The sequence below is a fragment of the Hypomesus nipponensis genome, chromosome 22 (assembly GCF_054491055.1).
Source record: "Hypomesus nipponensis isolate SF chromosome 22, ASM5449105v1, whole genome shotgun sequence".
Classification (NCBI taxonomy): Eukaryota; Metazoa; Chordata; class Actinopteri; order Osmeriformes; family Osmeridae; genus Hypomesus; species Hypomesus nipponensis.
The window spans coordinates 13,736,739-13,749,311 of record NC_140382.1 but is presented as its reverse complement, the minus strand read 5'-3'; the positions used below and the strand labels follow the sequence as shown (position 1 = coordinate 13,749,311).

Genomic DNA, 12,573 nt, shown 5'->3' with positions numbered 1-12,573 from the left:
TGTCTCTGAGTGGGTGTTCTCTTATGAAAGACAAATTTGTGTCACCATGGAAACTTATGCACTAAGTCTTATTGAAAAAATTGTTTTGTTATAGCATACGCTTCAATGAAGGTAACCTTTGCTTTCCTACACACAACTTTCTTATATGTATATATATATATATATATATATATATATATATATATATATATATATATATATATATATATATATATAGCATGCACACACATTTGCTGTTTAACAAATATGATATACATTATTTTGAATAATGTTCATGGTATCTAATACCATTTCTCTTTCTTTGTCTATCTCTTTGTGTTTCTCTCTCACAAACACACATGAACAATCACACAGGAGTTACAGCTCAGGACACAGGTTTGAGGTCAGCATGAGTTTATTGTTCAGAGGTACTCTCTATCTCTCTTTCTCCTCGTCATTCCCCCTCTCTCCCTCCTTTCTCATTACCTCTGGTTATTGCTGTCAGTGTACTTAGTGACCCAATGTCCCTGATTTAGATCTGATACACACCTTTCTAAAGGACTGCTACACTAACAACCCTTTACACACACACTTTCTCTTGCACACGCACGCGCACACATAGTGTGTTACTGAAATGAGCTGTATCATGCTGCCGATGTTATTAAGCTGACTCAAGTTCTGACCTTGATAGAAACACCCTAAGTGCTGAGTGTTTACAGAGGATCAACTGAGTGTTTCAATGTTGTAAAGTGGATGTGTGCCTGAACGGGACTGAGGTGGGTGGGTAACTGAGTAAATGCTGACTGACTCGGGTGGATGTGGTTTCAGACGCCGGCCCAGGCCTGGGTTAGGCCCGGCTCTGTATGTGGTCCGGTCCCGGTCTTAGTGGTGAATACGGCGGATGGACTGGATCTGGGGGGTCTGGCAGTGAGAGCCCCAGTTCTTCCAGTGCTGGTAGTCTCCGCTGTGCCTCTCACACTCCATGATGTACTGCTGCCCCCTATAGCCAGGGTACTGGTAGCACACGAAGCTGCGGGAGAGGAAAGAAAATACTATTGACACTCTCACACTGGCTATAACAATGACACACTAAGTGTATCTGTACGGCCAGGCGTTGATGTATTTGCATGGATTTGTATTGTTTATCTGTTTGTCAATGTATCTGTGTGTCCATCTGTTGTTCAGCTACATGTATCTGTCACGTGTGTGTGTGTGTTGGCGCATATTAGTCTGTTTATCTCTGTGTCAATAAATATGTGTGTGTGTGTGTGTGTTTGCGAGTGTGTGTGGCCTTGGCGTCCGGTCTAGTTTGTCGACTCACGCGCCACACTGCACGTGCATGGAGCCCACTTCGGGCATGCACCAGCCCATGGCCTGCAGGGAGGGGTAGTCATCGCACAGCTCCACGCTGCGGCCCATAAAGTTCTCCCTCTCGAAGATCATCATGCGGCTGCTCTGGTGGGCCTGCAGGACAAGCAGAGAGAGGGGCTCACATGCAAAATACTCTGAATTCAGACGCTGGGGGGAAAAAATTAGTTCAATTCACTCGCACAAAGGTTTGTGAATGGGCACACACTTCACAGACAACCACGAGCAAACTTTAAAATATATATCCCAGAATGAGCCTTTGAGATCCTCTGTCTCTCACACAGACACACACACACACACACACTCATCCCTAGGTGTACTCACAGCGCAGTAGATGGGGCGCAGGGACATAAGGCGCTCCACGTGGTAGGACAGGGAGCCGCTGTAGGCGTCCCAGTGGGGGTACTCTCCCCTCTCCAGGATGAACTGCTGGCCCTGGAAGTCATGGTGCTCGAATCCCACCCAGCTGCACATAGAGAGAGGTGGAGGAGGGATGGAAGCGAGAGCTGGTGAGCAGGACATGTAATAGGCCAGCTCTACGGGCACAGCGGTGTTTCAAGTTCCATGTCACCCCCTAGTGGTCGGAGGTTAGCGATGGAAGCTATAGCACGCACATATTAGAGTTGGTTCGACAAACACTTACTCCTAGTGGCACATAGACACACACATACACATGGACACACAGACATACAGGGTGTGTGACTCACGCTCCACTCTCCACTCTGATGGAGCGGATGTAGTCCATGCCACAGTCATGGATGTTGCAGCACTCGGAGGTGAACTCCTGGCACTTGCCCTGGAAGTGCTCCTGCTCAAACACGGTGACCTGTAATGACACGTACAGGTTAGTGTGTGGTATACTTGGTACAATATTTTTTTCCCCTCCTTTTTATGTGCATGTATGTGTCTGTAAAGTCACCTTGAAGAATGGGGCCATACCCATGCCGGGGAAGAACATGGGTGAGGTCATGTGGGTTTTAGTAGCTCTGTTCATATCTTCTGAGAGAAAAGGAAAGGGAAGGAAAGATACGACACAATCAATATCCTGTCATTAGTGACTTTAGAGACCTATTCGATTTAGATTGTCCTAAAAGCGCATGCTCAACAAAGCTGAAAACACCCCTGAGGCATTAATGACATCTTCAATCAATCCAAACTCGGAGAACATTTTTATATATACGTTCTTCTCTTTGATATGAAGCTTGTCATCCCTTAATCAAAATCTTTGATCCGTTTTGCTGCTCGAATAATGTTTTTAAACATTTGAACTGCCCCAAAAGTAAATTTATAGGGTACGTTGCTGAGGCCCACTAATAATAATTAAAATCAAAGTTTTAAACGATCACAAATACAATCTTAATTGTAGTTTCCAATAATTCGCTGTCAAATATCAGTGTAGCCCAACATACATATTATCCAAAAGTTTTCCTTTGTTCAAAAATATGAAACTGTAAATCCTCCGTTTCTTGTTGCCCCGGGACCTTACCTGGTTCTTCTCTATCTTTGCGCTGGAAAGTGACACGCGCCAATGCTCTTTACATAGACTTTTGTGAGAATCTGGCGCAACCGTTTTATACCGGCGTCCACAGTTGCCCGCGCGTAACCATTGGCGACATTGTTCGTGCGTGTGCGTGTTCTTCTATAGGCTTTACTTGAGCGTCAGTGTATTGGTGTGAGAAAACGTGGCCGCGCACTCACTACTCTCGAACGTGCTTTCGTTCGTTCGTTCGTCTGTGCGTAAAAGTCAGTGTGAGCGCGCGCCTGTCCGACAACTCATTCTTCGCTCCCTCTCACTCCTCTTTGTTCCCCATGTAATAGTGGGCACCATGTCGACTCAGCACATAATATAGCATAGTCCCCGCTGAATGCACGGTGGTAAGAGCCAGTGCGCGAGCTCGTTTGGAGTGAATGGGGGGCCCGTGGTTGGGTTAGCGCTGTTATATTCGTATAGGTCAGCAGTGCTATCGTATAGCGCAACAATGGACCAGACTAAAGGTAGAGAATGAGTAGGATTTGGCCCTTCTGTGACAATCAATTAGGAAACCTCTTTGCAGTAAGAGTTCATAGTTGGGAAAACGATGGGTAAAACAGTAAGCTAATGGTCTTTAGTATAAATAAATCAATCAATCAATCAATATGAAACATAGGCCTATCACAGAGCAGACAGGAGTTCTATTAATATCACAATCCACTTTATCAGGTCATTTGTTATTGTGGTTATTTCAAAGCCTCATTGTTGTGTCACCGCTCTGACTATAGGCTACATTGTCATTGTGAAGCCATTATGAGAGAACAGTGATGGGGATGACACATGATGCAGACGAATAGCCACCTGTTTACTGAAAGCCCAGAAAAATTACATTTCTGTTGCCAAGGTGACCATCCTGCACCCCACAGCTCCACCCCACCTTTAGATCTGCTTACCTCATTTGACCCTTGAACTGTACCTAGAACCATTGGAACTTGTGTTCCACATACATACCACAAGTCATTTGCAGTATGTCTGTGATGTCAGTGATGATTTGCTTCATGCAAGTGAGAAGTTTTATTTATAGAAATTTGTCTCCCAATATAATAGCAGTTCTTCTGAGTTATATTATTGAATTATTGTCAACTATGAAAATGAATGACTCATAAGATTCCAAAAAGAGAACAAACATTGTTAGTCCCATTCTATTGTTATGGTTTTGTTTTACATTCAGTCATTTAGCAGACGCTCTTATCCAGAGCGACTTACAGTAAGGAGAGGGACATTCTCCCCGAGGCAAGTAGGGTGAAGTGCCTTGCCCAAGGACACAAAGTCATTTGGCACTGCCAGGAATCGAATCGGCATCCTTCTGAGAAATAACCCAATTGCCTAACCGCTCAGCCATCTGACACCCTTCACCCTTTTACAGTTTCTGTGGGGAAGGAAATGGATTGTGTGAGGCTGTGTCAACTGTGGTAACCCCCAAGGTATGCGGTCATGCCACCAGGAGCCAACAGCCTAGCATGCAAGGGTCAAAGGTCGCACAGAACGTTCCCCTGCAACTGGTCACAAGGATGATCCCACAGATCCAAAATGGCATGCCGTACAGTATTGTACTTACTCTGACATAAAAGTCTTTAAACTGCAACATTTTAAACTCTCTCATGTCGAGTAGTCTTTTGCAACTGTTCATCTAATTGCAATGTATGACTTTATAATTGCAGGTGATTTAATTGTGTCAGTTCTTCTTTCAATGTATTTTGGTTTTAGAAAAAGAAAGATAAGTACATACTGTAGTGAATATCTATATTATTGCTGGAATTCCATGTGGCTTACCCCCCCTCTTTCTCTTTCTGTTCTCTATATATCTCACTTTCCTTAGCTCTCCCTATCTCCCTCCTTGCTGTGTCTATCTTGGCTCTTTCCCATTGCTCTCTCTCTCCTCTCATTCTCCCTTGCTCTCTCTCTCTCTTCTCTCATTGTCCTTTGCTCTCTCTCTCTTCTCTCTCTCATTCTCCCTTGCACTCTCTCTCTCTCTCTCTTTGATGATGGGGGATTTCTATTCTTCCTCAGCTGTGAGCTCAGCGAGTTTGCTTCTGTCATCTAATCCCTCCTCTCCGGGCGCCAGCATATAAAAGCTGAGAGGGGCCCACTGCACTCACACACACAGAGAACGCCACAGAGCCCGAATCTGCCCCCCGTACGTACACACTACCACAGGTAAGAAACATACTCACACACACACTGAGAGACAAATAGATCAATGGCCAAGACAAAGGGGGGGGGGGGGTGGTGGCATTTAGAGTTAAATTAGTTTCAAATTAAATTTAAAAATGCTTGTCAATTACAAATCAAGAGATAGGGTCAGTATAGAAAGTATCATGTTAAATTTGAATGAGGACAATTCTATGAGATTTTCGAAAAACCCATATTTTCTGAATGGCAAAAACTCTGAGCTAAACTCTAGCACAAAGTTTTTGGGGATAAATGGAACCACAGTACCACTACCACAAGCTCCTAATACCTAGTTTTTCATCTATTTAAACAGACTATCAAACTCTATTATTATTGTAAACAGGCATTAAACTAACACATTCTGGACTAGAAGGGAGGAATTTTAGGATTACAATATGATCATTTCATCCTGCTGGGCATTAAACGTTCTCTCATGCCTTTTCTTTCTCCTTCTCACAATGTTTCTGTGGTTCCCCTTTTCTCCTCTGTCCATCGGTGGTTTTTTCAGTCATCATGTCAGCAGGAGGAGAGAAGGCTAAGACTGCTTCCCAGACCGACGGGAAGGCCGCTCAGGGCAAGAGGTCTGAGATGGGCATGATGTCCTACAAGGTACACTCATGCAACCATACACACAAGCCTGCTCAAACACACACGCACACCATCATTCACACACACAGTGAGAGGCATCAGACTTTAATTACAAACACGCACACACACATCTAAGATAATTGCTTTTACAGTTTGACACGTTTATCAACACTTGAGTTCACACATTGATTCTCTTGCATTCTTGCTAGTGGTCCTGAGTTTCCTGTTGCCATAGATATGCAAGTGGGTGGTAAACACTGCAGAGCCAATGTCTACATTAAATTTGATGTTGATATTGGTTTTAATCACGCTTTCTAACTAATAAACTTCTTTAGTCTGGTATTATGCAAGAAGCAGATGCATCCATGCATCTTCTAAGCTCACAGATAGCAAAATTAGTGACGCAACTGGCAATGCATTACAGCATTGGAACATGATTTCAAACCGATTTCTTGACAATGTTCAAACCAGGAGTTGTGGGGTTTCTCTTATGACACAATTCTAATTTGCTATGAGTAACAGGTGTGTGATGGTGTTTGCAACACTCCTGAGTGGCTCATTGTAGTAATACAGGATCTTATCCTGCAATACACCATGGTATAGAATGACCATGATTGAACCACCAACCCTGTGTATGGGAGCTCTCACCAAAACACCAAAGGGCAAATACATTTTCTGGTGCTAATAATTTGCGATAATTGCAATTCCTCAAATTATTCACATTAATTCGTTACATTAATTAATTCATTTTAATCAATCAAAAACAGACTCTCAAAATCTAAAACTCTCAATCCCTCAAAATACCAATTTAAGCCGTCTCCTCTTCCATCTCTCCACCCTTTCTCTCTCGTTTCAGATGTGCGTGTTCGACCAGGAGAACTTCCAGGGTCGCTGCATTGAGATCACCAATGAGTGCATGAATGTGTGTGAGATGGGCATGGACAGAGTGCGCTCCCTTCGCGTCGACTGTGGACCGTGAGTGCCTCGCCGCTGCTAGTCAATCTGAAATGCAACAGCAAAGATTAGACAGCTGACACACTGAGAGCAAATCATGTCTAAGCCTCCCTTCCTCCCTTCCTCCCTCCCTCCCTTCCTCCCTTCCTTCCCTCATTCACACTCCCTCCCCTTATGACACTCCCTGTCTGCCTGGTTTACGCTCTCTCCTCTCCCTCCCTCCATTCCTCATTCCCTTCCACATCCCCATCCCCTTCTCACTCCCTTCCAACCTCAGTTTTGTGGGCTTCGAGCAGATGAACTTCTGTGGAGAGATGTTCATCCTGGAGAAGGGAGAGTACCCTCGCTGGGACTCTTGGAGCAACTGCCAGAAGAACGACTACCTGCTGTCCTTCAGGCCTGTCCGCATGGTAAACTTCACCCACGTTTGTTAATCTGTTCACTCTACTTATATTCTTTATTCATAATAAGAATAATTCTCAACAATATTTATTAAGCGACCATGTCAAAAGCCTGTCTAATTGCTCTGTCACACCATCCTTTCGGAACTAACTTTTTTGCATTCATCCATCCATCAGCTCAATATTTCACCCTTCCGTTCTCCTCCCTTCAAAGGACCCTGAGAAGCACAAGATCTGCCTGTATGAGGTGGGCCAGTTCAAGGGTCGTAAGATGGAGATCATGGATGATGACGTTCCCAGCCTGTTCTCTTATGGCTTCACTGATAGGGTCGGCAGCATCATGGTCAGCTGTGGAACGTGAGTAGTCCTCATACAGCAACATCCACCTGCCACATCCCATCACATTCATCTATCCCATAGCCTTGAACCAGAGGAACAAAAACAAATATTCTACAATTAAATATAATTTATAATGATGAATTTAATGTAAAGTATAACCCACAAAAGACGTGTATCAAAAGTGGTTTTGACAAAAGTTTCCTACACCATCCGAGTAGGTAGTTTTATTTATAGCCTCATGCTCCTACGTCACCCTCCTCTGGGGTGGGCATGTGATGTCAGTGAGACCCTGCTGAAGATGAAGTTCTCTAATGGATCTATCTCCTTCCCCGCCAGCTGTAAATCAGCCGTGCTCCATTCGTAGCACATACTCAAACACACAGGCAGACATTCCCTGTGGGTTGTCCAGACAAACGTAACAACAAAATTAAATTGGTTATTTTTCTTTCTCAACACCCTGCCTCTCTTTGTATCTCAGTACCTCTCTCGCTCTCTCTTTGTCTCGCTGTCATATCCCATTTCATTTCTCTGCTTCCTTCCCTCCCTCTTTCCTTCCATCTCTCTGCACATTCGTTTGACTTGCTTCTACGCTTCCGTCTGTTATTCTTTTATACACTTTTTTGTATAATCTTTTACAGTAATATTGCCTCCATCTCCACCTCCTTTCTTCCTTCCTTTGCCCTCCCTCTTCTCTACACAGCTTTGTGGGCTACCAGTTCCCTGGCTACCGTGGCAGCCAGTACCTGCTGGAGAAGGGAGAGTACAGGCACTTCAACGAGTATGGCGCCCGCTGCCCTCAGATGCAGTCTGTCAGACGCATCCGCGACATGCAGTGGCACCCCCATGGCTGCTACACCATGGCCAGCAAGTGAGAAGCAGGGAGGGTGAAGAGGAGAGTGAGGGGGGCGGAGGGAGGGCAGCTGTAGAGAGGTGTAGGGGGATAGGAGATGGAGAAAGGAAAGCAAAGAAGGGAGGAGAAGAAACTGTAGGAAGTTTGCTCCGCCTCCACCTTGCCACTCTGAAGTCTTGCGGTGGATAGATCTAGTAGGATGATGAGTAAGGAGGAGACGGTTGGGGATGCAACGCCACCTAGTTGAAAAAAAAGAGTGCTCTGTTCTATTTTGGGATAGATAAGCCAGCAATGAAAACACATTAACCACGATTAACAGATAAACTTAACAGATCAAGATCTGGTCTGTAAATAGATCTATATTTTCTCTCTCCCAGTTTGAAAGGCCATTCCCATTGATCCTCTTTTTGACCCTCACTCTCCTTAATTGTCATCCCACCTATCTTCCACCTGAATTCATTATAAAATCACACAGGTTAATTGCCACTGATAGGGAAGGGTTTGTCTGTTTGCTTGTGTTTGTGTGGGTGAGGAGAGAGGGCATCGGTTAATGTGGATACTGCTTGGAAGGGATTTGTGGGAAATTGAGTTTCCACCCATACCTTTTTTGGCAGCCATTCCAAATGATGTACACCGACGCCAGACTCTGCTCCTTCTTCAATCTGAACACAAATAAAGAGGCTCTAAACCATTCCACATCGTCACTGTCTCCTTGGCCACATATCTGTGTGTTTTCATCCATAGGCATAGTCCACAGCACAGGGTGGGAACTGTTATGACCATTGTCATGCAACATGGAAGACCTACAACCTTCAGTAAATTACTTTAAGTGATGAAGAATCAATCCGTTCAGACAACAATTATCTTCAATAGACTGCACTCCATCTGCTTGAATTCATATTGAGTAAATATGTGCTGCTTGAAAAGATGAGGATCATGTAAGTTGAGTCTTACATGCTACATTAAGTTTGTATAGTGACTTCACACTGTTTTCAAAGACTGAAGAGTTGAAGCACACCCATTATTATGATGCATCCATTTTCACAAAAGACACTGCTCTCTGACATTCGTGGTCTACCAGGATCAATAAACTCAAACACATGGTAAGTAGGTTGATGGGAAATATCTTTGTGGATAGAGCATGACATTCATGAACACAATGTTAATGATTCTGACTCTATACAATGAAGTTTTAACAATATTGAAAAAGCATGCAGAAGCAAACATTGCTCAAAAAATATATCTATAGATGATGCATTCGCTCAAGTGTTCCGTTCACTCAATGTGTGTTTGTGTGGGGAATGTATCATGGCGGTAAGTTCTTTCATTGAAAGGATCAATGAAGTGCTCTTGGCACCTACAGGAACACAGTCTATTGTGGTAAATCTGTTGACTGTGAATAATTCATTTGTTTCTGAAAACAACTTTCTGTGACCTGTGAAACCTGCCCCTTGGTCCTGCCTTCCTCCCCCTTCCCTCCCTCTGTCTATCCATTCTTCCCGTAAAAGGAAAACTTTACTTCTTCACCTGCTGCCTAATTCCATCTATAAATACTCCTACTCCTTCACTCTGTCTCCCACCTCTCCTACCTTTTTCCTCCCCCAACAAAAAACATCTCCACCAGTTCTTAAGATTGGAATTAGACTTCTGACTATAGATCATTCATTCCTCTCCATCCAAGCCTCCCTCCACTCCACTTTCTACCATACCCATTCTTTCATCCCACTTCCTTCCCCTTCTTTCCCCTCTTTCTCCCCCTCGTTACAAACCTACTAGTACTACTTTGTTTCCCCACCTGCTGCCTATCTACCTCCTGCTATAAATGCTGGCAGGAAGGATACCTTAGAGAGCCAACACCCTCCTCCACAGGCTGCTAAACTTGGATCGGAGTGAGGAAATTGTTGACGTCAGTTCCCCCGACCTCGGTTCTGCTTGCCCCCCAGCTCAGACGCCAACTCAACTCTGACGTCAGCGCAAATTGGGACTGCTCTCAGCTGACCAGGAGTGCAGTGGTGTGTAATGAGAATGTGTGAGTGTGTATGTGTGCATCATCTTTCAATCCACACAATTCCCTCTCCCCCCCCATCCCACTGCTCCTCATCAATCCTCTCTTCTTGCCTGGAGGGTCTACGGCAGCATGAGGATGCATACGGCTGGTTAGTTAGAGTGGCTGCCACTAACAAGGAACAGGCAGAGACTGGAGGCAGGTGGTCTGGATGAAGGAGGTCTGGATGAAGTGCTGTTTTTACAACAAGGCATTGTTGCACAGATCTAGGACCAACTAACCCACCACAACTCTTCAGTGCTACCATCGGCAAGGAAACTACTAAACTCACCTTAAATCAGTTTCCATCCAATACACCAGTATTATGAATGTCTCAGTTTACGTAACTATATTGGAGAGCCTGGCTTTTTGGAGGGCCTGTAGTTAAGCTCTCCTGGCACTAGAGGGTGGGGTTTGTTATTTGACAGTGAAGGATGAACAGGGTAGGGACCAAAATGCCTTAATTCCACATTCAATTCAATTCAATTTACTTGGAAAAAAAGGTACATGAGAAAAATCTGGAATGAGTTCATGTTGAAAAGTGCTCAAAGCACGGTCTGCTGTCTCTACATAGCTTCTGTCTCTACCACTCTCTTGTCATCTCCATAGTCGAGGAAAGGAACATGCTAAAATGAACAATTATATTTAAATCTATTGATCTGTGCTCAGACACATATGATGTATGCAGAGGAGACATGAGCTGAATGTTTAAAACACGCACATACACAACACAGCTTGAATGTGGATGCAGTACTTAAAGAACTTCTCATATGAAGATAAGGTTAAACACATTTATTGCACCTCTAGTATGGTAAAGGTCAGCCTAGGTCAGTTTGTTTACGTAAGCCTAGTGTCATCTATAGGTCATGTGAGGAGGGGGTTCTCTGCTGGCAAGGTATTTTCAGAATATAACATTACATCCCAAATTTCTCCGACAATGTGTCACGTCACTGGGCTTTCTCAGCCTCCTTAAAGAAATCTTTCCGTTGGTGATGTAAGGCTGGTATGTAACTTGTGTAACAGTGAACGAGTGGGTGAGTTCACACTATAGGAGAGACAGAGACAGAGACTTGATACCCCACAGAACTCATGCAACTACATGGAATACATGAAATCCAGGTACTGACACGAGTAACTCACAGCAGGTGTGGAACTTGTCATTATACCTACGGGGGGGACCTCAATTTAGTCTAGTTAGTTGTATGCCTCTGTATCTGTCTCTGTCAACCCTCCCATCTCTTTCTCTCTGTCTCACTCTTCTGTCTCTCTTGCGGGTTCTCTCTCTCTCTCTCTCTCTCTCTCTCTCTCTCTCTCTCTCTCTCTCTCTCTCTCTTTCTCTCTCTCTCTCTCTCACTCAACCCCTTTTCTTTTTCTCTCTCAGTGTTCGATCAGCGTTGCGCCACCATCTGCGTCATCAGTGAGACGTACTTGAGGCTGTGTGTTTAAAAATAAAGATGAAGACGGAGGAGAAGAGCAGAAGGACAAGGAGCTGAGGGAATAGAGTCTGGGGTCCGGAGGAGAGGAGAGGAGGATGGGGGTGGGATGAAAGAGGATGCAGAGGAGACTTTTGTCTGGGGTGGGGGCCAAAATGGAGATGGGGGTGAGTGGGACCAGAAAATATATTTCTCTGGAGACATCTACTGGCTATTGATATTTGAAAAACATTTCTGGGGATTGGGGAACAATAAATGTCCATTTGTAATTCATTGGGAGCGAATTACAATTAGAGAGAGAGAGAGAGGGGGGGGGGAATGAGAAAGACAGAGAAAGAGAGAGATAATCACAAAAAGAGAGACAGGAAGAGAAAGCGCACAGAGAGATTGGAGCGAGGTTTGGGCGAGAGAAGCAAAGAGTGACAGAAAAAAGAGGGAAGTCGAGAGAGAGGATCATCACTATGCAGTGTCAATGAATATTTTCACAACAAGAAGAAGTGGCGGTGGCTTACACCTGCCTTTCAGCGTTAACGAGGGGGGTGCTTACGCACACAAGGTTTATGGTAACATACACAAGGCATGTTAGATACACACACACACATGTGGAGGGGGCTGAAAGGTGATTTCAGGTAAATTCAGTACCTGAAGTGGAACTGCTTGGATGAATGGATAACAAACAACTAGACTTCGTAAAAAAGGGAGTGAGAGAATAAAAGAAAGAATGAGAGATGAAGCACATGAAAATACTAGTACTGAGGAAGGCGCTCAGGAGAGGAAGTGTGTGGGTGACACAAAGACCAAATGAAGAATGCAAGGAGAGTGGAAGATCATGAGAGAGAGAAAGAGAGAGAGAGACAGAGAGAGAGAGAGAGAAGAGAGAAAAGGGAGAGAGAGGGGAGGGGAGGGAGGGAGAG

General features: G+C 44.4%; 2 protein-coding genes across 2 annotated transcripts; one reads left to right on the top strand and one right to left on the bottom strand.

Annotated features, from left to right (window-relative positions):
• Nucleotides 1–432: 432 nt before the first annotated feature.
• On the bottom strand, nucleotides 433–3,188 carry LOC146236732 (beta-crystallin A1-like). The gene is made up of 6 exons (XM_084686838.1): nucleotides 2,834–3,188; nucleotides 2,267–2,343; nucleotides 2,055–2,173; nucleotides 1,672–1,813; nucleotides 1,301–1,443; nucleotides 433–1,009 (listed from the first exon to the last, which is right to left on the bottom strand). Exons 2-6 carry the CDS (start codon nucleotides 2,339–2,341, stop codon nucleotides 862–864), a joined length of 627 nt encoding a protein of 208 aa, XP_084542964.1. The 5' UTR covers nucleotides 2,342–2,343; nucleotides 2,834–3,188; the 3' UTR covers nucleotides 433–861.
• Nucleotides 3,189–5,563: 2,375 nt separating this feature from the next.
• On the top strand, nucleotides 5,564–8,213 carry crybb1l2 (crystallin, beta B1, like 2). The gene is made up of 5 exons (XM_084687026.1): nucleotides 5,564–5,659; nucleotides 6,495–6,613; nucleotides 6,870–7,002; nucleotides 7,208–7,350; nucleotides 8,033–8,213. Exons 1-5 carry the CDS (start codon nucleotides 5,564–5,566, stop codon nucleotides 8,202–8,204), a joined length of 663 nt encoding a protein of 220 aa, XP_084543152.1. The 3' UTR covers nucleotides 8,205–8,213.
• Nucleotides 8,214–12,573: the final 4,360 nt, after the last annotated feature.